This window comes from Neomonachus schauinslandi, chromosome 7 (assembly GCF_002201575.2).
Source record: "Neomonachus schauinslandi chromosome 7, ASM220157v2, whole genome shotgun sequence".
Lineage (NCBI taxonomy): Eukaryota > Metazoa > Chordata > Mammalia > Carnivora > Phocidae > Neomonachus > Neomonachus schauinslandi.
The window spans coordinates 25663635-25689203 of NC_058409.1; the positions used below are offsets into that span (position 1 = coordinate 25663635).

The 25569-nt window shown below is 43.0% G+C and overlaps 1 protein-coding gene across 1 annotated transcript; it reads right to left on the reverse strand.

Annotated features, from left to right (window-relative positions):
• Positions 1-113: 113 nt before the first annotated feature.
• Positions 114-16135, reverse strand: SKP1 (S-phase kinase associated protein 1). The gene is made up of 6 exons (XM_021702156.2): positions 15985-16135; positions 12904-13000; positions 7623-7696; positions 3829-3972; positions 2215-2355; positions 114-1523 (listed from the first exon to the last, which is right to left on the reverse strand). Exons 2-6 carry the CDS (start codon positions 12998-13000, stop codon positions 1488-1490), a joined length of 492 nt encoding a protein of 163 aa, XP_021557831.1. The 5' UTR covers positions 15985-16135; the 3' UTR covers positions 114-1487.
• Positions 16136-25569: the final 9434 nt, after the last annotated feature.

Here is a 25569-nt window from a genome sequence, read left to right on the forward strand (position 1 = left end):
TAAAACCATTGTTAACTCAAAGACTGCAAAAATAGGCTGTGGGCTGGATTTCACCCACACACGGGCTGTAGTTTGCAATCTCTGGTACAGACGACAAATAGGAATTCATGTGAGATAGTATATGGGACTTTATTAAACAAGATACAGATTCAGGGCAAATGAGAAGTGAAGTATAAAGGCAAACTACTATCAGCGAATAATCTGAGCCAAAACGGCTCACAGTAAACATGAAGAGAATGCAGTAGGACTACATGTGAATAGAGATGATACTAAATGGGAAAGCAAGAGGAAAGGGAGCACAAGGAGGAAAGAAAAAGATAACAATTTGTGAGCCGTCTCAAGCACCAAGAAAACTTCATTCTACTGTAGGGCAGAAGCTGGGAACAGTGAGTGCAGTCCTGTGCAGCCACGTGCACCAGTAAGAACTGAAGCACTGGCTCCAGGGAACCAGATCATGACCATCAGAAGAGACACAAGTCTATCAGAACCCAATGGTTAGGTCAGCAACCTCCAGCGAGCTAGGACATCAACTTCCTGCAAGCAGTCTCCAGCTACAGAACCATACATATACTTAACTCATTTAATAGTAAGTGAATAGACACAGTTAAGTACACAAAAGCAAAGCATTTACCACCTACTACGTAACTTATTTTTTATTGAAAGTATCTTGCATTCATGATGGATGCTTTCTAGGTTTTGCCAGACATTTTAACGTTAAAGGTTAAATTATTTTTTACATGCAAGTAGTGTGAAGTTTCCCCCACATGGGATCAATGATTATAAGAAGATGACATAACCACATGAGTTATTTGTCTTTTTTAATCGAAAAGCTAACAGACTGGCTATATTCCCCCCAAAACCACAAACTGAGTAGTAACTGAGTCTCTAGCCAACATATTCAAAGCTGAGGATTAAAAATGCAAAAACAAGTCCTTAGATCCAATTAAGGGAGCCCTGCTACATACAGGCTAATCAATACCAGGGGTACTCCTTGACTCCAGGAAGCTGGAAGACATCCTAATAACCCCACTCAAAACATTTACCTCAGGTAGCCTTTCTCCAGTTTCCAACTCATGAATAAAAAGAATATGTTGTTAATTCTATTTCAGAAAACTTTTTTCAACTTGTTTTATTTACAATGCCAACTTTTAAAAGGTCATTAAACTAAAGTTAACTAGACAATAAACTAGGCAGAAATCGCTTTACAAAGAGAGTTTCGGAAAGCCCAAGATGCCACCTTCTACAGAGAACCCACAGTTCAGGTTTATTTAGAGCAAAGAAAAAAGAAACTTTTGATCCATACTAGAAGAAACTCAGCCATAAGTTTGGAATCTGTACTCAAACTACACATGCAAGGAGGACAATATTCTGCTTAAACAACTGATTTGCTGCTGCCATTTGTCTACTGTTTGTCTAATATTAACAATTATAAACAGAGCAGTGCAACTAGTATTTGGAACAATCCTTACAGTGTCAGGCATAACATTTCACTTCTCTTCACACCACTGGTTCTCTTTGCGTACCTAGAAGAGACAGATAGAAGGAAGTACCTTAAGTAGTCTTTCTTAAGACTACTACCTGATGATTCATTAACAGCCCATGAGGAGGGTCACAAAGGGACAGACGGAAAACTAGAAAAATACCCAGTTATGAGTACACTTCCTTACCCTTCTTCGCCTCCCCAGGTTTTTATTCTGCCCTGCTGAAATGATCAAAAAAGCAAAAGCAATGGGGCAATTAAAGCTTCAGTCACCAGAACTGACAGCAAATTCAAATACTTCATTCACATTATTTTAGTCTGTAGCTGTGTCAACACTGATCTATTCATTCATTTCTTCCCCCATTCACTAAGTTGCTTTCAAGTATCCTGGCAGAACACCCACAGGGGTTGCTGTTCTGAAGTCAAATAGTTATGGCTTACATTTAAGGTCCCAGGTGCCCAAACCAGTAACTGTGAAGGAGTAAATATCAAAGAGCACCTTTCGTTGAAAACTAATTGTTCTTATGCTTATACAAGAGCGGTAGCACGTAAGTGTTTAGACTCACAGACCAATCTCTCGACAAGAGTATTTTTTATGACACAGAAAGTACCTATTATCATCTTTCAGAAAGTCAAGTCTCCTTAACAGAGACCCATCTCCAGGCATGTTTTGAGTTTTACTTTTTTTTTTTTAAAAAAAGCATGTGATCAGGAACAAGCTGTGAGCAACTTACCTGGGCTTCCTCTTCTTCAGTAAAGTCATTTTTGATATTGAAGGTCTTGCGGATCTCCTCAGGAGTTTTCCCCTTGATCATATTGGCAACAGTCTTGCATGTAACATCAAGCAAACCTTTGATATCTAAGTAGTTCGCAGCCTGGAAAGTGTTGTTTTCATTTAAGTATATGTGATGTTTTAAACTAAATCCAAAGTTAGTGACTGTAAATCCATACTAATTAAGCTTAAAATGCTAATTTCATGAAATTAAAGGGAAAATCAGATTCTTTGGTGAAATATTTTCATACATCCCCTTCGTTACACCTTCTGTAATATGGAGTCCTGCTGCTGCTTTAAGCAAACCACACCACCTCAAATGCTAAAGAATGGTCACTACTTGTGGGTGTGTGTGTGTGCTCACAGGCACATAAGCACCACATGGCAAATCTTGACAGAAGTATTTAGAGAGGCAGAAGCAATAACAGCGTTGCATTTTACTGATCTTCTCAAAAAGTGAGCTTTTAGATTCTTTGGTTTTCTCTCCTGTTTTCTGTTATATAAATTTATGCTCCTACCTTTAACATTTCCTTTCTTTGGGTTTAATTTCATCTTTGACTAGTTTAAGGTAAAAGCTTAGATCACTGATTTGAGACTTTTTTCTTTTCCAATACAGGTGCTTTCGTGCTACCAACTTCCCTCTGAATACTACTTCAGCTACATCTCATACATTCTCGTATGTTGGCTTTTATTTCCATTCAGATCAAAATACTTTCTGGCATAAAATTTCTAATTCTCTTTTCCAATTTTTCTTTTGATTTCTTCTTTGACTCATGGGTTACTGAGAAGTTACTTAAGTTTTTCCAGATAGCTTTCACTCATTGACTTCTAATTTAATTTCACTGTGATCAGAAAACAGTGTGCCTTGAATCCTTTCAAATTTGAGACTTGTGTTTTACCTTGAACATGTCGATCTTAATAGTACACACTTGAAAATGCATTCATTGCATGTCATGAGATTTAATGGTCTATAAATGTCTATCAGAACAAGTCTGTCAATAGTGTTATTTGAATCTTCTACATCCTTACTCGTTCTACTTGTTTTATCAATTAAGGGGAGACAGGAGACAGTGGATTTGTCTATTTATCCTTTGAGTTCTATTGGTTTTTGTTTCACTTTTTGGAAATCTTTTAGATAGATAAACATGTAGGACTGTCATGTCCTCTTAATATTGGACTGATCCCTTTACCATTATGCAATGACCCTCTTTAATCCTGCTGATATTCTTTGCTCTGAAATCTACTTTAAAATAGTCACTGCAGTTTTCTTTTGATTACTGTTAGCACAATTTAATCTTTAATCATAATTTAATCAAGTGTGTCTTTAAAGTGGGTGTTTTGGAGACACCATAGCTGAACCTTTTTTTCTTAATCCGATGTGACAATCTGTACCCTTTAATTGTTTTGTTTAGACCATTTGCATTTAACATGATTGTTAATATGTGAATTTAAATATACCACCGTACTTGAGTTGAGAGAGAATTAAAATTCAGTAACAGTGAATTTAACAAACTCTCTTACAAGTGCTAAAGGCTCTGAACTAGAGATATCTTAAAGAATGCATTAAGAAACATACCAGAATAAGTTCAAAAAGTGTTCCTTGGTCAACTTTCAGGAATTCTTGGTCCCAAACAGGGATATCATCTGTCCGCTTTTCTTTGTTCTCATCATCCTCGGGAGGAGGGGGGTCATCCTTGTGGTGGGTGCACCACTGAATGACCTGTAACAAAGAAAGTTCATTCCTTTGTGGCATTATGTCACAAGGTACTCATGCCACTACTGGGGCAAGGTTATTCCTAACAATGGGCTAAGAACTAGCTAGAAGCTGACTTGAGTAAGCAAATTACTGGCCGAGCTTGAAAAGCAAAACTGAAGCTTGAGGAATCTTCACAACCCTAGAGGCTGGAAGATCTTAGAGAAGAGCAAACCTTGCAGATAGATTGCTATTTTGACCACATTAAAAAGCTCCTCGCAAAAAAAATACACAACGTCAGACAGGATAATGAGTGGAAAATATGTGCAACATGAACAAGTAATTGATTACCCTCTAGAATATAAATTTTGAAAATCACTACAACATGGGGCACCCAGCTGACTCAGGCAGTAGAACATGTGATTCAATCTCAGGATTGTGAGTTTGAACCCCACATTGGGCACAGAGCTTACTTTAAAAAGAAAAAAAATCACTACAAAGAAACGGGCTATAGATATGAACAGGCTATTCACAAAGGAAATCTGAATACTCAAACAGGAGAAAATGCGCAGTCTCATTAGATACAAAAATCAATACTCCAGTCAGGTCCTACTCTAGAATGACCAAAAAAAAAGATTTTGATGCTCATCACTGGCAACATTGTGAGGATAACATGAACTCTTATAATGGAGAGTGTAAATTGGTATAATCCCTTTGAAAAGTAATCTAGCAACTACCTATACCTAGTGAAGATGAGGATATGCATACATTATCACCAAGCAATTCTAAATACCACGAGACTACTGAGTGTAAGAACAAAGTAAGAAAAGCAGAAATGTCCCCTTCATAGGGGAATAAACATATATCAAGTTTCAGGAAGCAGGTTAGACCACATGTACTATCATAAAAGCCTAAATCAACACTGAAAGTGTTACAAGTTGTAGAATCTAGGTGGCAGGTAAATGGGGTTTTGCTGTGTAATATCACTTTTCTGTATGATCAAATTTTGTTCATAGTATATAATGCTGGAGAAATAAAAAATGCTGAAAAAAAAAAAAAGGCAGAGCTAAGAAATTATACTGTCAGAGGTAAAAAAGGAAAGATCTATTCTAGAAGGAAAAGCCAAGCTACGAGTTTTCATGAAATATTATCTTTTTAAGAAGTATTCCAGCTGTGGGCGCCTGGGTGGCTCAGTTGGTTAAGTGACTGCCTTCAGCTCAGGTCATGATCCTGGAGTCCCGGGATCGAGTCCCGCATCGGGCTCCCTGCTCGGCAGGGAGTCTGCTTCTCCCTCTGGCCCTCCTCCCTCTCATGCTCTCTGTCTCTCATTCTCTCTCTCTCAAATAAATAAATAAAATCTTAAAAAAAAAAAAAGAAGTATTCCAGTTGTATAAAAAAAAAACAGCAATTAGTATTTGTTTATGTAGGCATTAAAAAAAACTCTTAAGAGAGCATGTAAGAAATTAACGTTGAGGGGTGCGGCGCCTAGGTGGCTCATTCGTTAAATGTCTGCCTTCTGCTCAGGTCATCGTCCCAGGGTCCTGGGATCGAGCCCTGCATCGGGCTCCCTGCTCAGCGGGAAGTCTCCTTCTCCCTCTCCCCCTACTTGTGTTCCCTCTCTCACGGTCTTCTCTCTCTGTCAAATAAATAAATAAAATCTTTAAAAAAATAATAATAAAAAAATTAATGTTGATTATTATTACTTAAGGGAGTTTCAGGTCAGATTGAGACAAGGATGGGAGATTTTACTGTGTACTTTTACAGTTTTTGGATCTCGCAATTATTCAGTGTGTAAGTTTAAATATGCCTAAGACTTAATAATGCAAATAAAAAAAAACCTTACTCTCAGAAGTGGCCCTGTATCACCCAGCCCATCAACTCTGACCTTCTGTACTAACTCCTTGCTTGTTCACTATGCTCTAGTCACCACACTTGCCTCCCCACCTTTCCTCAAAAGGTAGAGCATGCTCTTGTCTTAGGGTCACTGCACTTGATCCCAATGCCCACAATTCTCTTCCCCCACATATTCATGTCTTTGTTCAAAGATCAACTTCTCAGTAAGGCATTTCCTGACCACCTTTATTTTAAAAATAGCTAACTCTCCACCAATCAACCCACTTATACTCCATAGCTTTCCCATCTGACATATTTCTTACATTATACATTTCCCCCACACTTTTAGAATGTTAATTCCCTAAGGGCAGAGCCTCTCTGGTTCACTGCTATACTTCCAGCACCTAAAAAATACCTGGCATTTGAATGAGTGCAAACTAAGTCCTTTTAGATGCACTTTACATTAGTATATAATATTAATTGCAAGACAATACCCAGAAGATCTAACTAGATAAAATATAAAGCTTCTAAACCATAAAATATAAATGGACATAAAACAATGCAAAGTGATAGAAATGCTATATAAACAACTCCTATAAAAAGCCCACTAGACTACAAAATGGATGAACCTTGAAAACATTATGCAAAGCGAAGTAAGCCAGAAACAAAAAGACAAATATTGTATAATCCCACTTACAGGAGGTACCCACAACAGTCCAATTCATAGAGACAGAAAGCAGAATAGTGGTTACAAGGGGCTGGAGGCAGGGAGTATTGATGAGTTATTGTTTAAAGGGTACAGAGTTTCAGTTTGCAATGATGAAAAATTTCTGGAGATGGTAAGTCATGGTGACTGCACAGCAATGCAAATGTACTTAATGTCACTGAACTGTCTACATAAAAAAGTTAAAAATGGTAATTTTGATGTTATGTATATTTATAACAATTTTTTAAAAAGCCCATTAGAAAGACCTGCAAAGGAAAACAAAGCAGGAAATATAAATGGCCAGTAATACATGTAAAAAATGTTCAGGCTTAGAGAATCACTTTTTACCCAGTCTAGAGCAATTAAAAGAACTGATAATAGCCAATTATGGTAAGACATGGAAAAATATGCAGCACAGCTGCATCTTACACCAGGGTCAAGAGAAAGCAGAAGATGAAATTGCATATGGCTAATGACTTTTGAAAATCTCTGAGAAAGGGCCAAATGGAACCAACCATTCCCATCTCTAAGCCTTGCTTATTTCCTCTGCCCTGTAAAAACTAGGTGCTGTTTCTCCAAATGAGCATGCAAGTAAATAGCTGGCTCTGTTAAGGAGCCATGTGCCCTGAAACACTAAAATTCTATTCAATGTCAAGAGCCTTTTATGCTTAAACACAAGGTAAGGTGATCAACAGTGGGGGTACATTTGTTCTCAAGCTCCCTTTGAGGCACAGCTATTCAGTGGACAAACAAAAAATTTTTTCCTTTTTGCTAAGCACATACTGTTATATTTCAGTAATTTAAATGTTTTTATCAAAAAGACTACACAACTTGGGGTGACTGGGTGGCTCAGTCGGTTTAAGTGTCCGACTCTTGATCTCAGCTCAGGTCTTGATGTCAGGGTGGTGAGCTCAAGCCCCACACTGCGCTCTGCACTGGGCATGGAGCCTACTCAAAAAAAAAAAAAAGACTACACAACTCAAATATTCACAGGGCCTGGTTAAATAAATACAACAGACACCTAGAGTCATAATCTGTCTGGGTAAGGAAGCTACCTATGTAGCAGTATAGGAAGATCACCAAGATGTTAAATGACAAAAGAAAAGTACATATTCAAGTACATAGTTTGTTACCTTACCTTTTTTAATATTGCTGCGTTAACATTTGGTAGAGGAACTGGGTCATCATCTCCCTCATCATCCATTCCCAAATCTAAGAAAACCAGAAGAGAGCTATCATTATTTCCTAATTCTATTATAACATTTACACCAACCAGACATCTCAAGTACCTTGTAAGACGTTGTCTAAAAGACCATGAAAAATCCTCTACTTAAAACAGTTCTCTTATGAGCATTTAAAATAAGCAGTTTCTAACATTAGAGGTCCATAAACCACCCAAAACTATATTAAATTGTATGAGTAGACAAATACAGGAATATTACATAAACAGAATCCTTAATGAGGAAGAAAAGTAACTTAATAACAAGGGGGATTGAGATGACTGGAAAGCCATGTGTGTAGGGGGGAGGGAATTGAAGCCAGACCCTTATCCTTACTTTTTATACCAAACTCTTTAGATGGGCAGCATTTAGAAAAATAGAATAAAAAGTATTTCAAGTAACAGAATCTCAATCTATTAAAATCCAAAGCCCAAAGATGTATATATATACACACACAACAAATCATGCAGCCACTGACAAAAATAAGGCAGGCAGCTCCATACATACTGGGTATGATTTCAGGATTAAGGTTTTGTTTGTTGTTTTTTTAAGATTTTATTTATTTGACAGAGAGAGATAGCAAGAGCAGGAACACAAGCAAGGGGAGAGGCAGAGGGAGAAGCAGACTTCCCACAGAGCAGGGAGTCCAATGCGGGGCCCGATCCCAGGACCCTGGGATCATGACCTGAGCCGAAGGCAGACGCTTAACTGACTGAGCCACCCAGGCGCCCCTACACTTATGTATTTAAATTTTAAAATATCTCCAGAAGGATACATAAGAAATTGTTAACAATATTATCTGTAGGGAAGTTAACAACAATGTGGGTTGAGGGACTCAATTTCAGTGTATACCCGTTATTCATCACATATATATTATCTATAATTTTGAATCTACAGGTTGTCCTAGTAAAAAGACTAACTTCCAAATTCTCAAAGTGATCGGTTAAGTCCAAAGAAAAAACTTAAAATTAAAATCCCTGTTACTTAGGGACGCCTGGGTGGCTCAGTCGGTTAAGCGTCTGCCTTTGGCTCAGGTCATGAGCCCAGGGTCCTGGGATCAAGTCCCACATCGGGCTCCTTGCTCAGAGGGGAGACTGCTTCTCCCTCTGCCTACCACTCTCCCTGTGTGCTCGCTCGCTCTCTCTGGCAAATAAATAAAATCTTTAAAACAAATAAAAATTAAAGATTCTAAGTAAGAGTATTTTTCATGCCAATGGGTCTGTCCTTCAGTTTCTACATGACTTAAAAAAGAGGTGCCCAAAGTTATTTAATAGTTAGCAAGTACCAGTATTAGAGGCCGCAAGTTACTTCAGCTCTATATTGGTTATAGCTGAGTATCAGTTATGCTGACATGGCCAGTGTTGAGTCAAACCATTTGAGCCCCAATGTGTAACAGGTGTCCCAAGCAATGGAGAGTCAGCAATGAATACCGGAGGACAGAAAAGAATTGTTGCAATTTTAGATAGAACTGCTCAAGATGTCTCACTGACAAAATGACACTGTAGTAAAATCCTAAAGGAGAGAGAACACCTAAGCAGTGGAAATGACAAATGCAAAGGCCTTCTGATAGGACAGCCTGGAATGTCCTAATAACACTAAAGCAATCTAGTGTTACTAGAGCATGGTTAGCAAGGGTGAAAGGAGTAGATGAGACCAGTGACAGGGGACCTGATGGTAACAGGGTCTCAAACATTTTAGCTACTGTATTGGGAAGAGATAGTAGAGAGCAGCAGAGAAAAGAAGGAAATCAACTATGGGGCTGGCAATAATCCAAGCACAAGACGGTGGGTGGCTTATACAGGTTTACAGCCATGGAAGAAGAAATGATCCAATTCTGGACGCATTTCGATGGCAGAGGCAAAAAGATTTGCCAACAGATGGCAAGCACAATGTGAGTCAGGGAAGACTAAGGTTTATGACATTAACAACTAGATGGATGAAACTGCCATTGCAGTTACCATTAACTGATATGGGGAAGGCTGTCAGAGAACTTTTACTGTGAAGGGCTGGGAATTAAGAACTCTAGTTTCTTAAGTCTGAGATACCTATTAGAGATGCAAGGGTAGACCAAGCAGTTAAATTATGCCAAGTCTAAACACCAAAAGAGATCAAAATTGTGGATAGTTTGGGGAATTGGTGTATAGATGGCTTATAACACTATCAGACTAGGTGAGATGACCAAGGGAATGAAGGAGTATAAATATGATGAAGAGGTTCCATGATTAACCCAGCCCTTGGGAATTACAAGCATTAAAAATGAGAAGACAAAAAGCTGTGAGTGAGTAAGTAGTAACTAAAGTATCCTGGAAGTGGAATGTAGAAGGGGATGATCAAATGGTGTCAACTGGTCTAGATGAGAAATCAAACATAAAACGACGCACATGACAACATGGCAGTCACGGAGCTTAACGAGCAGTTTCACTGGAGTGGTAAAGATTAGATTCAAGAAGTATCTTATTTTCCTGTAGAGATGGATCACTCATTTCCCCTCCTCCTTTCTACTAATGTTGCTCCTTGATCCCATCTCAATCTAGAGTAAAACTTTAAAAATGACTGTGTCAATTTGGACTAAGCCACTTTTGCTTTTCCTGTACAAGTATGAAGTATTCTTAATCAGAGGGGAGAAAACAAAGTTACACTATATAAAATACTTGTGTTTGGGGAATCAAGATAGTACAGAAAACATAATACAGAAGACCAACTAGTTTAGATCCAAACATTATTTGGAAGAAGACTTAAGTCGTATTAAAAATAAGGGCCTTACAGTTGTAAAAGATCACTTCTCTAGCATTTAAACTAAGGATGTACAATGTCTTTTCTACTTTTAGACTGAATGCACAAGTATCAACAGTCATTCCTTTAAGCTATTTAGTTTCAAGGACTTCTGAAAGACAACTGTATCCTGATACCACAACCTGGACTTGAACAAATCAGTCAATCCACATGTACACATGCCAAGATTTTCACTTCTGATTATCCTGTGATTAGGTTTTATTTTTGTTTTCTAAGTCACAAAAAAACCCTTATCAGAGATACTGCAGATGCAAAACAAGAAAAGCAGTAAGTTGCCAAATTCAATAGACTCCAATCCTGAACCAGTTAGAATTCTATATAAACCACTGGTACTTAAAACCATTCACCCTCTGATACCCAAAGGCTATGGAAGAAAAGAATCATTTAACTGTTGCTGTCTATCACTCCCCTTGCTTCAGTGATCAGAGGCGTGGAAAACCTTCAGGAGCCCTATGTTCTTACACTGGCAAATGCTTCTTTGAAGCAGCACAGGACAGATTAGTGTGCCAGACACCAACTAAGATGAAATAAAGAACATTTCCATTGTCAAAGCAAGTATTCAGGCAGCAAATTTGGGTATCAGTTTCTACATCTTCTAGATAAAGCCTTACTCACCTGCCTTTAGGGACACTTGGATTGCTTTCACTCTTTATTAGTGACCATACCATAGTTCTTCATTCAACAGGTACTTGGTGAACAGTGACTGTGGGATGTACCAAGGGGTTTACAACTTAATAGAAGTGATCTCTTTATTTAAGTTACCAGGATACAAGACTGTAAGTGCCACATGATTGGTACTAATTACCAAAAAAGAGTTACATGTTCAGCTTTTATCAGCAAACAGAAGTCACCAGCTTAGAAAAGACACACCCTCTGCAATTTAGCTTTTGCCTCTACCACACCTAATAAATGCCATTAAGAAATCCTCTTACTATGAAATTCCAAATGACAACTGTGCAGTATATGAATGTGATAATCATTCTGGTCACCTCAAAATGCCTCCCTCTTCCCTTGGCTTCCATAAATCTTACTCCACCGATTCTCCACTTCTGACTTCTACTCGAGAAACACCACCTGCCTGCCATTCCAATATAGCTGACTGCCAACCTCATTTACTCCCATAGATAAATACTCCTATAATCCACCACACAAAGTCTATGTATCTCCAGCAGCCCACAGCTCAGAGGCCAAGATCCACATACTCAACTGCCTAGTAGACTGTTACAAAAATCTTCTGGGCAGGGGGATCAAACATACCTAACATGGTCACCTCAAAGTCATTTTTTTCCCATTTCTCTCAAACCCATTCTTCAGTTCTACCAACTACAATAACACAATCTCATTCCATACCAATAAACCCCAACCAAAAACCTCGACTCTACTTTTCTCTAACACATCTTGTCTACTTTACCTCAGAATAATCTCCCAAAACACCCTAATTTTACTAGATTTGAAATTATCACCTCATTAGTACTACCCACTGTAGTCTCTCCACAAGCTTGAAAAATAACATCAGCCAAGACATTCCCCCGGCACCACTCAGCACACTATACTAACACACTAATTACACCATGTGACAGTCTGTCTTCTTTGGTGTCTTTCTCCCTTCCTAGTTTATAAATTCTGCAAGAGCAAAGACTATTTCTCACTTATCTTCCTTTCACCCCCATAGCTAGTGCTTGGCACATAACTTTTCACTTAAGCATAAGCTACATAAAAACCTTTTATATTTGAATACTAAAGAACAGTCTTATTACTGTTAACTTTTTTTCACCAATGCTAGAAATTGAATTGTAATGTCTCCATATACTATTAATGTCCGTCAGCCCACTGGTTAATATTAAGATTGATTTTAACTAGTTAAAGTTTCAAAATGTTTCAGGACCTGTTTTCTAACCTTATTTCTTCAATGTGCTGTGTATATGCTTTGCAGCAATTTCAGAGGAATGACAAAATGGACAAAATGGAAAACTTGGTTAAAAAAAGACGTCTCAGTTTAACACCTACTCAGCTTACTTCTCTGTTGAAACAAAGCACTGTATTTAGATACATATAGGAAGGTATCTCTTTTTCAGAGCCTTTTATTTTTCTCATTAGAAACTGTGAATCCATACTCACTTGAAACAGAGTTGGGTCATTGTCTGATGCTTAGAAATCACTTCAGTATTAGCTTATGGTCTTATCTATATGAAAAAAGTCCAATTATTCAAACAATGCAGAAAGGATGTCCTCTATCAGAAAGATGCAGTTAATTCTTTAATTTAAAAAATGTAAACATGACCCCTTCATACTCCTGAGCATTTAGTGACAAATTGTGATGACTTGTATAAATTCAATGTTCACGGGTTATCTCCAACTAAATATTACTTCCTCTCTCCCCTGACCCAGGTTTTCTAATAAACTTACCTTCCAACATGGTCTTGATAGTCACAGACTGTTTGGCAATTTCAACATCAACCTCAAATATCTCTCCATCGGAACTCTGCAACTTAATTGAAGGCATCTAAAAAAAGGTATTATATTGAATTTGAAATTTAAGAGAGATTAGTTTTATACATTTCATAAACTACAGTCTGTTCTTAGAAGACCTCTAACTTATTACCTATAAAATCCTAAGGCCATGTAGTATCTATATAACCCTGTAAAACTCTGCAAATGGTTATTCACAGGCTGGCATAGAAATGTTGCTGTCAATTTTTTCAAAGTATAACTCCTAGGAACACAAGTTTTTAAGGCTTGCCCTACTGAACTTACTACTGGTATAAATTTAAGAGTTATATCCTATATTTTGAATGCAAAATATATTTAAAATAAACTCATTTAGTCTGTGCCTGCATTTTTTTAAAGATATATTTATTTTATTATTATTTTTTTAAGATATATTTATTTTAAAGAGAGCAGGAAAGAGAGACCACGTGCGCGCGCACACACATATGCACGCTGGGGAGGGGCAGAGAGAGAGAGAATCTTAAGCAGACTCTGTGCGGAGCATAGAGCCCCATGTGGGTCTTTATCCCATGACCTTGAGATCATGGCTGGAGCCAAAACCAAGAGTCGGAGGCTTAACGGGCTGCATCACCGAGGCACCCCTTTGCCTGCCTTTCTGCTTTCACTAAATACTGACTACTCTCATCTGAATAGTTAGCTGCCACAGTAAACCTCCTGCAAACCAGAGAGTAGTCAGTCCAAAATAAAGCTACAAAGTAAGATATAAATTTCCCAATACTGAGATTTACCAGTGAAAAATGAGTTGTGATCCAAAGAGTGTATGAGAATATTCTTATTTTATGTTTGCATCAATGTAAAATATATAAGATAATAGTATCTTTAAGGATAAACAAATGTCCATCCAATCTGCTAAACCAAATAAGGTATACTTAAATTTAACAGTCCTTTTTATCTTTCATTACTGAGTTTGAGTTCTTCTGCTAAAATCCTCATAGAAATTACATGTTACTTGCTTCAAAAATGTATTTATTAACTCAGATTAATTGAATCATTGGGGAAAAGGTACCTCTTAGATAAAAATTAGTTAAGCAATTAACTACAAAGGACTTGAGTTCTAGCAAAAAACAAAAAAAAAACTTATTTAGAATGAAAAGTTCTAAGCCATCAATTTATCTTCAGAGTCTTGAGGGAAGGAGGAAGGGCAGCAACACCTGACTCTAACGATTACTTCATGATCCCTTCAAATATCAAATATAGATTTTAAAGGCCCATGCTTCTCAGGTATTCATAATCCTGCAATGTCACTATTAACTCAAGAGTGTAGAATTTGGCTTTTAAAGCATTCACTGCACCTATTTTAGGATCAAAGCCTCCATTAAATCAGTTAATATATTCATTCTGCTTTTCTTAGGCAATTATCTCCATTCCCCAAATAAGCTGTCAGAGAAAGAAAGCAAAAAGGTAAAGCTATGTTTTAAAATCAGCCACTGAAATATCCTGCTCTCACTCATCCATGGTTGGAGAGATTCAGATTTCACTTTTCAGTTCACAAATATGTCTGTTCCTCCATGTCGCTTAGTGCTTGCCAATAATGCAGTTGTCCTATTCAATGGAGAAGGGCCAGAGCAGAGGACCTTCCCTGTGACAAGGCAGTAACAAAAGGTATCCCCCAAAGAAATATTTTAACAGGAACCCAATTTTTAATTACAAAACATTCTATGTTCTTTTTATATTCCATAGTACTGGAATGAATACTACAGAAAGACAAGTCTGGCAATATAATTGATAAAATTACTTTTAAGCACGATGATCATTTCATACTTCTTTCAAATAACTCATGGTAAATAACCACATCTGCTTAGTCATAGTCAAATTCCTGTATTAAGTTACTCTCTAGGGAGTTGAGATCTTATTAAATAAGCAGGGAGGCAATGGGTTAATCTGTAACTGAATGCACTTTGTGATCCCAAATTTAATACTCAAAGAGAAGTTTTTTTTAATGTCATAGAGCTAGAATTCAGTGCAAAAGTGTAATGATGATAATGGACGAGATTTTGACATGCTTTCAAGACAATTCCTTAAGTTCCTTATCTTGAAAATCAATCACCCTCCATGACTGGCATGAAGTAGATTCTATCAACAACGTAAAGAAAAACCTGTGTTTTCAGTGACCCGAATTCTGACACCTTTTTGAAAGCAGAATGGACAAGTCTGCATTGCTCTACGACACAGATACATTCTATTGTGAGGCTCTGATGAAAAATTCATGACCCCCAAAGCCTAACCTAAGATCTTTATCCAGGTAAACCTCCAATTCCTGTAAAACTTGAAGTGTCTGGCTTTGAAAGAGTTGGGCCTCCTAAAAGTCACGCCACTACCATAAGAACATCTGCTATTTCAAGTTGTTTCACCAACTCCAAGCTATGGCAAAATAATGGAGAGAAATTCTGAAGGCGCAGGCAGCCTGCTGGGCAAACATGCGGCCCAAGCACAGTTAGCCAGGACCGGTGACTAGTGACGCCAGATAAAATGAAGAGAAAGGATGGGAGCGAAAAATGCAGCGCTCCCAGAGTCCCACCGCCACGCTCCTTCCGGACACCGAAACAACAAACACGCACACACGCCCACGCTCACGACAGCCTAGGTACCTCCACTGAAAGCCCCGCCGCCATCCCCGCCCTGGGTCCCCGAGGCCGGCAGGCTCAGGGCCAAGGGAGGCTCCGGGCCGCAGCCTGGGCCTTGCAACCGAGCTCCGCGCAGGCGGACACTCGCCCCGTGCGAGGAAGGACCAATTCCCGGCCCTGCTCGCATCTTCGCCCGCCCCAGCGCCCACGAGGCGCCGTGAGGACGCGCGGCCAGGAGAGGGGCCCGCCGGCACCTCCCGAGAACAGGTCCGCGACGGGTTCCACTGGGCCTGAGGGAGGCCAGGCCCAGGTGCCTCCCGCCTCCGGCAGGCCAAAGCCGCAACCGTGCGGCCACCCAGCTGGCAATCCACGGCGCCACCGCCCCTTCCCGCTCGGTCGGCGGCCGGCCACTCACGGTGCTCGGTCTCAGGCAGACTGCGGGCCGTAGGCTGACAAGAAGAGAGCGGCCTCAGCTACGAGAAGAGAAAGGCGGAGAACAAGGCCACTACGGCGGCGAGGCGCGGCGTCGGCCTTTATAGGAGCGGGCGCAGGCGCCGAGGACCCCGGGACCCGTGGCGTCACAGAGCCGGTGGGGCTGGCCGCCGAGATCGCCTGACGCAGGCGGAGGACGGGGAGGGGGAGCGGGGGCGCGGACCGGCGGCGGGCGCGACGGCGCGGGGGCAGGGCTTCGTTCTTACCCCCCCCCGCCACCCGTGCCCCACCCGGCCCCACCCCCGCAAGCGCGGCTCGCTGTCCTTTAAAGCAGGAACGCGGGACTGGCTGGGGGTACTCCGCAGCCTGCAAGGGTCCTTCAGGCAGGGGCTGGCCTAAACCGAGTTAAAGACCCCAGCCCTGAAAAGCCTAGAAACTGCGAGTGGGTGTGTGGCGCGGAGGGGTTAGTGTGGGGGAGGGGCTGTGGCTCTCCTTTCATGACGGGGAAAGGGAGCCTGGAGGGGAGGAAGAATGACAGATGGGCAGTGGCAGTTACCGCTCTGAGATTCCTCTCGGGCCCTCGGTGACATCCCCTGAGCCCAGCATGCGTTAGCTCACTGTCCACAATAACCCGTGAGGTGAAGTGTTGTTGCCCTTTCCCAGCTTTATACCTCAGAACAGATTCAGAACAACACAGTGTAGTGCTCTTCAGCCTTGTTTCCTACCGTTGTTTTCTGAAGAGGCCTCCAGGCCACAAGAACCATTGTTGCAGCAAAACCCCAAGTCTGGAAAGGAGGTCTCACTAGCAGCGAAAATCCATTCACTCAGCAGTCGTGTACTGAGTACCGAGTACTGAGTACTGAGCAAACGTGTGTGTGAGGCAGTGCTGCGGGATTCTGGGGGGAAACCAGGCAGCCAGGGTGCAGCATGCACAGAACTCTTGTATGGGATGCTCCCTGAAGTCGGCTGGGTCCGTGGGATAAAGCCAACGCTAAAGGAGAGGCGTTAGAGTTTGTGGCAAAACACTGCCCCCCCAGCCCCGTGCCATCCAGTCCGGGGCTCTGTGGGACTCCACCCTATTGCTGCTGGGTGAACATTGCCACCCCTCCCTAGGAGACTGAGGCGCCTGTCTCACCTAACCACCAGCCATGTGATGGGATTCCTGACGCCAGGGAGACAAAAGACACTTCCACACAGGGCCCCCTAAGGAAACCAGAGGCCTGCAGCTCTTCTGGGATGGGACTGGGCAGGGAGGCCAAGCAGCTTCTTGGGTTACCAGGTCTTTGTCTGCAAGCTGTGGTATCCAGTGTCTTTCAGGTGCAACAGCTGATGGCAGAGAGATGAAAGGACCTACAGCTCTCATACTTTTTTCCCCACAACACAGCCCTGCCCTCTGCAGCTCGACTCAGGTCCCCTAGGCAAGGCCCACTGCAACCCCTTTGCTCCCTTGCCCGTGGCATACAAGGTAGCACCTTGCAAACTCTTGTTAAACATCCTGAGCAGGAAGGACTGAGCAATGCCCGGTCACACACCCAGCCTGAGGACCCAGCATGAAGAAGGGTATTTTTCCAAATATGTCTGGGGACCTCCCCAGTGTTAGAATCACCAAGAGATGCTTGTTTTTAAAATGCAGATTTCATTTATTCACATATACTCTTATATTCATAGATTATCTCAGGAAAGATACACAAGAAATTGTTTGCCTCATGGGGAAAGGAACTAGGTGACTGGGGTACAGCGGTTGGGGTGATTTGTTCACTTTATGCCCTTTTCTACCTTTTGGATTTCGAGCCATATGAATATATTACATATTCAAAAATGTTTTACTTTGGGGCATCTGGGTGGCTCAGTTGGTTAAGTGTCTGCCTTTGGCTCAGGTCATGATTCCAGGGTCCTGGGATTGAGTCCCACATAGGGCTCCCTGCTCAGTGGGGAGCCTGCTTCTCCCTCTTCCTCTGCTGCTCCCCGTGCTTGTGTTCTGTCACTATCTCTGTCAAATGAATGAATAAAATCTTTTTAAAAAAAATGTTTTACTTCAAAAAATAATTGGCATCAAGTCAAGACAAATGCAGATTCCTGGGTCCACTCTTGATCTAATGAATCTGATTCCCTGGCGGCAGATTTTTCTGCCTTTTAAACAAGCTCTCCAAGTGATTCTTCAGCCCAGGGTAATTGAGAAACCTCTGTAGTAGGGTCTCAGTGATGAATTACTGCTAAGAGGGGGCCAGCAGTGTCTGTCAAAGGTGACTCATTTAGCCCCACACTTTCCGAATCAGCCCTCCGTCCTTCAAACTCTCTTCTCAGGATGGACAAGACTGTTACAGGACTGTCGGGTGCAGGCTGGTGACCACTCATCCCCACTCATTTATCCATAATCACCAGCCCAGGTCAGGAAGGACCGGCCCCCAGAGAGTCCCCTTGGTGAGTAAGAGTGCGAGGAAAGGGGGGTTCCTCTGGCTTCAAAGCTGGCCGTGTAATCAAAGCTCTTTGTTCTACAGAGAAAGGAAATAAAATCAAAGAGAAGAGACATTCCCATTGTCACACAGCCACTGTGGAACAAGGTTGAGGCTCCAGCCCCAGCTATATTACTGCCACCACAGCCCAGATACTGAATTTTAGCTGCATCCCTCAAATGCCAGGAATATTTTCTGATTTACTACTGTTTGCAGCATACGAAGCTAAAGGGCTCGCATTCAAGTCCAGGTGGGAAAATCTGCTTTTTATGGTGAATTCATTTCCAGAGATTACCTCCCTTTGTAAATTGAGTTTCACTGTTGTTCAAGTGTTCCCTGAAGAATTCCTATGAGCACCAGCTCTCTCAGTGCATCTAAAATGGGACTTTGCTGCCCAGAAGTCAGTTCACACTCCCTTTGTCAGGCACCTACCCACGGGACAGACTGAACTCTGGAGGTGTGTTCCAGCCCATAGGACAGCATGTAAGCTAAGAAGTAATCCAGTCCCCACAAGATCTCTGACCTTCCTTCTTCTTTTTCCAAACTCTATGCCTTCTATCTAAAAATCAGACCACCTTATTACTCCACAAGGGAGAGCGCTGAACGCAGAAAAAAGTCAAATTCTTGGATCTTGATTTGCAAAATGAACTCTTAGAATAAATCAACTCTTCAGAGCAAGAAGGGTTTTTTGGAGCACTGAAAGCCCAGGAGCTGAAGGACTCAAATCTTGAATTGTATACCAGCAACAGCAGAGTTAGAAAAAAGAAGGTATGATGACACCAGAACCAATTTTCCAAAAGGACAGGGGTGGGGGGAAAATTGCAGCAAAGAGAGCACTGCCCTCCCCCCATCCTCTCTGCTCAGGAATAGGGAGAGCTTAGGAACCCCAGAAAGTTTTGCGGGCTCTGAGAGCAGAGAGAATCTATGCCTTGGTCTGTGAGGAATATCTAAAGTCTTCCATGATGAGAAAATACGGGATCAGTTAAGTAGAAATAGCAGCTGGGTGTGCCTAGGCAGGTAGGCCTGGAAGTGTCTCAGGCTCAGGCTTAATGTGCAGGGATCCCAGAGACCCTCTAAATGTGTTCTGAAGCCCTAAAACAGCATGGAAGTTGCTCAAAGGGGGATAGATGACCAGGAAGGGGCTTGTGAGATGTAATCAAAGGAACTTAGGTGAACCTAGGTGAACCTACACTGTCCAAGCCAGAAGGCATGCCACAGCACAGCAGAAACCAAGGATGACAACTCACAACCAGCCACGGTGGGGTGTGCCTGCCTCCCTGAGCAGTACAGGAGATGGATGATGACCAATGACCAAACAACCTCCAACCCTCACCACCCACTCCATGCCATGACCACATAAGCTCTGCAGGATGGAGCTCTGACCCTAGACAGAAGAGGGACAAGAACCCTCAATGCGACTCAGTGTACCCCTGAAATGCCTGAATGATCATACACTCACTTCACTGTGCCAGGAAGTAAGCACATTGCATTTCTGCTATCAAATGGAATAGACGGACAGAAAGTAAGAAAATAAAAGACCTATCGTTTTGGCATACCCACGTTTTCTGACTTTAAAATTACATATGGCCACAGGTGCACAAGGATCCCGCAGACCCGCTGCTGCCCACTTGTCACCCACATCCTGTGTTGTCGGGGTGGGGTCTTTGGCTTCCTCTTTGTAGCCTCAGTCTTCTTATCTGTAGGATGGGGCTTATAGCAGTACCTGCCTCACAGGATTGTTGTGAAAATTAATTATTTTAGTCACCAGGAGGGCCAAACTTAATAGCTTGGCCATACCAACTGTTGGCAAGGACGAACAATTGCGAGTCTCCCACGTAGCTGGTGGGAGTACAGGTCGGCACACCAGAACACTGGCAGTATCTACTAAAGCTAAACATACATATACCCAATGGCTCAGTAATACCAATTACGGACAAATGCCCAATGGGAATACGTTCTAATGTCCACCAAAACGTATGTTTAAGAATGTTCACAGCAAATCCATCAACTGTAAATGAAAAAATAACCTCGTATATTCCCCCAGTGGAAGAGTAAACAGCGCAGAAAAAGAAACTACTGACCTCCACAACGGCATGGACGAATCTCACAGACATAATGTTGAACAAAAGAAGCTTGCTGCAGGAGTACTTACTGCCTGAGTCCGCTGAAATGAAGACTGAAAACAGGCAAAAACTAATTTAGAGAAGATAGCAGAGTAGTTACCTTTAGCAGATGAGGGAAGCTTCTGCGATGCTAGAAATTCTCTGACCTTGATCCAGGTGATAGTTCCATGAGTGTGTGCATATATAAAAATTCACCAAGCAGTACTCATATTTGTGTACTGCATATGAGCACTAGATCAAGTTTTTAAAAATGGGGGGAGGGGCATACAATGTGACAATGTATGTTGCATGCTTAGCATGGTGCCAGTGTCAATTCCTCAAGGAACTTTGAGCCCCTGTAGCCTCTACTTTCACGTGGTTGCCCAACCGTTCACAGCCAAGGCTGGAGGAGTAATGCAAGATGTTGGGAAGGAAGGTGGGAGATGGTTGCCAGGCTCCTCTGCCAAGGGAGGACTTACCTACACAGGGCTCAAGAGTCCAACTGAGGCCTTGGACAAAGCTGCAGAGAGGGCCACTCATCAGCTTCCTCGCTTCTACCTCAGCCAGCCAGTGCAGGGCCCTCCCCTGGTAGGCTATGGACCCATCCTCCGGAAGCTGCTATGGAAGCTCTACGCAGAAGTGGCATCCACACCTAAATGGAAGAGGAGAAAACTTCCTGACCCATATCTGTGCCTGACACCATCAGAGACTCATGGGTCCAGGCTGCACTGAAGGGTTATCAAACCAGAGTGAGCTTGCCCATGAAGCTGAGATGGCTTCTTATGTACGTAACCTGTCCCAGGCCACACAGCAGGGGAGGTGGGACTGAACCAGGGATGAGTCAAAGCTTCCCAGAAGAGCATGGGCTACCCTCTGTTCCAGCTCCCCCCAGAGGGAAAGCCCATGGGGATACATGGGTACTCAGAGTGGCTTCACAGCAAAGGCAGGGACAGGGAGAGGGTTACCCTACGGTCTGGTCCTGGCCAGTCCCCAAGCACTGATTGGCTCTGGCCAGCAGATGGTGCCAGAGGGCCAGCAGTCATTCACGGAGCCGGCCCCCTCCCTGAGATGCCTCCCGAAGCTGCCCTCTCTCCTCTCCAGGACCAAGAGTCCTGTCCAGATCCCTGGTGTGACCATCAGAGGCTGAAGGCCAGTGCAGCTTGACTACACACCTGCAGTGTGACCCTGGAAGTAGCCTCCAGCCCTGTAACAGCGTCCCTCTGTGAAATCAAGTTCACGCACACAAGTCCTAGCAACAGGGGCCAGGCATGCTCAGTCTTTAAAAGCAGGGCAGTGTAGGCCGTCAAGGGCTGTTCTGTAGATGACAAAATCATGACAGGCATGACCTGCCATCTCCCACTATATCCTCCCTAGGGAACCAGAGGACACCAGGGCCAGTGTGGCATCTGGAGCCCAGCACACTGGGGCAAAAACCACAAGAGAGGGGCAATTTGTCTGAGAGGTCCACAGCCCAGCCTGCCAGCTGGCTATCCATGGAGCTCCAGGCCGGACCCTGAGATGCTGAACATTCCGGGAGCCAGACTTGGGGAGACATCAATGAGGGGAAGGCAAGTATAACTTGATTTTTTTATTTTTTATTTTTATTTTTTGAAAGAGAGAGGAGGGGCAAAGGGAGAAAGAGAATCTTACGCAGAGTCCACCCCCAGCGCAGAACCCGACACTGGGCTCGATCTCACAACCCTGAGATCATGACCTGGGCTAAAATCAAGAGTCAGACGTTTAACCGACTGAGTCACCCAGGCGCTCCAGCAAGTACGACTTTAGTATCTCTTACAAACCAAGGGCTAGTTTGTGAATGCTGAAGGCCTAGTTAGGAAGGCCTGTTTGCCCAGGGGCCACTGAGTGGCAAGGACATCCTCTGGAGAATCTCTTGTGTACAGGCTCAACCCAGGACACCCTCACTGGCCCAGAAAGCTGCTAGTGTGTGCTGTGCCAACCAGTCAATGAATATTTCCCTAGTAAGAGGCAGTGGTAAACAAGACAGAAAAAGGACTTCAGTCTTAGGGGGTCTGTCTTCTAGTGGTTAAGATATGATAAGCACACACAAATAAGAGAATGTTAAATAGGTAAGTATTGTGAGGAAAATAAACGCTGATCCAGATAGTGAAGTTGGGGGAGGCAGGGGCAGCAACACATGTAAGCAGAAACCTGCCAAAGAAGGCACCAGCCATGGAAAGAAGTGGAACAGCTATTCAAGGAGATCAAGTGTAAAGGCTCTGAGTTAAGAATGACCTTGGTATGTTCCAGCAACAGCAAGGCCAGCATCGTCAGAGCTTAATGGGGGGGAGAGTGAAATGCAATGAAGGCAAAGGAGCAGGCAAGGACCAAAGCATGAAGCTTGGCAGGGAAGACATAAAGTTGGATTTTATTCTGTTTGCATTTAGCAACCTCAGGGGATGGAGGGTAAGCAGCAAGTGGCCTGATGGGATCGACAGTTGAGAAAGATCATTCTGTGACTGTGTGGAGAAGGGGAGTAGTAAGATCTTTCAGGAGGCTTCACCCAGCGCAGTGGCAGTGGAGATGAGAGAAAGACGCATGTGGAGGTATAGCTAATGCATTACACATGGAGGATAACTGCGTGAATGGTGGTACCATTTACCGAGATAGGGAACCCCAGGAGTTTGGGTGGGAGGAGATCAGGAATTCAGCGTGAGCTGCATGTTAAACTTTGGGGTCATGACAAGAAGGCAGTCAGAGATACAACTCCAGAGCTCAAGGGAGAACAGGGGCTAAGAATATACGCTTGCAACTCTTCGGCATATAGATGGGACAAAATGAGATCACCTAGGTAGAAGAGAGACAGAGACCTAAGCATTGTGTGACACTAACATTTAGCAAAAGACTTGGGCAGTCAAAAAGGAGGAAAACAAGTGCAGCAAGTGTCATGGTAGACAAGGAAAGAAATTATTTCCAGGAAGTTGTTTTGGTCAATTGCCTCCAATGCTAAAAACTGGAATTTTTTTTTTTTTTTAAGTAGGCTTTACACCCACTGTGGGTTGAATTCTTGACCTAAGAGCCACATGCTTGGGGCACCTAGATGGTTAAGCATCCAACTCCTGGTTCTGGCTCAGGTCGTGATCTCAGGGTTGTGAGATGGAGCCCAGCATCAGGCTCCGTGCTCAGCGTGGAGCCTGCTTAGGATACTCTTTCTCCCTCTGTCCCCACCCCTCCCACCCCACTTTCTGTCTCTTTCTCAAAAATAAATAAATCTTAAAAAAACAAAAAAAAAAAGAGAGCCATATACTCTATCAACTGAGCCAGCCAAGCACCTCTAAAAACTGGAATTTTTTTATTTTTTATTTTATTTTATTTTTTTAAAGATTTTATTTATTTATTTGAGACAGAGAGAATGAGATACAGAGAGCATGAGAGGGAGGAGGGTCAGAGGGAGAAGCAGACTCCCTGCCGAGCAGGGAGCCCGATGCGGGACTCGATCCAGGGACTCCAGGATCATGACCTGAGCCGAAGGCAGTCGCTTAACCAACTGAGCCACCCAGGCGCCCTGGAATTTTTTTAAAAAAGATTTTATTTCAGAGAGAGAGAGAGAACAATCAAGGGGGAGGGACAGTGAGGACAGGCAGAGGGAGAGGGAGAAGCAGACTCCCCACTGTGCATGGAGCCCGACTGGGGCTTGATCCCAGGACCCTGAGATCACGACCTGAGCTGAAGGCGGATGCTTAACCAACTGAGCCACCCAGATGCCCCAAAACTATAATTTAATACACGACCTGAGCCGGAACCAGGAGTTGGATGCTTAACCATCCAGGTGTCCCAAGCATGTGGCTCTTAGGTCAACCCACAGTGGGTGTAAAGCCTACTTAAAAAAAAAAAAAAGTCTACTCTGCTTGGCAGTGTAAAAATAACTTTGATAAAGTTGATTATTTAAGTGGAGCAATGGGCTGAGAAGAAAATGCAAGAGGAGATGGACAAAGGATAACAGTTCTTCCAAGTTTTGCCAAGAAGAGGAGCACAGAGAAGGCACAGATGCTTACGGGGGCTGTGAGGTCAAGAGAGTTTGTTTTCAGGATTGAAGATACTGGAGCCATGTTTGTATGCTGTTGGGAATAATCCAGTTGAGGTCAGCGTTACAGATTCGGCTGCAGAAAGGCTGGTGGAGGTGGGGGCAGGGAGAAGAAAGTATGAATCGGCAAGGTCATTGGAGTCCTGGAGTTCGGGAAAGGAGAGTGCTGGCAATCTGAGAAGAGACTGTGAATCAGTCCTCTTGAAGCCTGAGAAGGAATCTCAGGAAGCAGAGGGGATTGTCTGGCAGTAACTGTGGTCACTTCGACGTTTGGATAAATGAGCCCATAGCAGTACAGTTGGGTCCATTTCTCTGTCCATGTCCTGCTGCTCGGGTGCAGGCATCAGACTCTGGACAGAAAATCCTAGCCCGGGCCGCAATAGGTTCCCATCCCGCAGCTTCCCTCCTGCTGCCCCTGACCTCCTGCCATCAGCAGGTAAAAGCAGAAATCTCTGGAGATGTCATCATGTGACGGTCGGTGTTGCTCTACAAACTACATTCTAGTTTTCTCTTTTAGAAGAAGGGTGATCTTGTGATCGTGTCTAATACAGACTGGTGAAAAGGGGTAGCTCCTTTTCATCCTTTGGGCCTCAGCTCGGTGTCACTTCCTCAGAAAGCACCAGCCTCATTACCAGCCCAATCAGTGCAGTGTTAAATTCAAATAAAATTTATATAAACTGAAACATTTAAAAGCCACTACATCAATATGTATTATGCCATCAGGCAGAAAATCGTCGTGATTCACAAACTTGGTGAGCTGCGGACAGCCTGTGCAAACAGCATGTATGTGCAGGGTGTGGTAAAAGGGTACCTCTTGGGGCGCCTGGGTGGCTCAGTCGTTAAGCGTCTGTCTTCGGTTCAGGTCATGATCCCAGGGTCCTGGGATCGAGCCCCGCATCGGGCTCCCTGCTTGGTGGGAAGCCTGCTTCTCCCTCTCCCACTCCCCCTGCTGGTGTTTCTTCTCTCGCTGT

What these genes read in the sequence shown, in the direction of transcription:
- SKP1 (XM_021702156.2), bottom strand. Translation starts at nt 13,000, where the DNA reads ATGCCTTCAATTAAGTTGCAGAGTTCCGATGGAGAGATATTTGAGGTT. An exon ending in ACGCAGCAATATTAAAAAAG is followed by an intron (nt 3,973 to 7,622) that starts GTAAGGTAACAA and finishes TCTTTGTTACAG; the next exon opens with GTCATTCAGTGGTGCACCCA. An exon ending in CACTTTTTGAACTTATTCTG is followed by an intron (nt 2,356 to 3,828) that starts GTATGTTTCTTA and finishes AACACTTTCCAG; the next exon opens with GCTGCGAACTACTTAGATAT.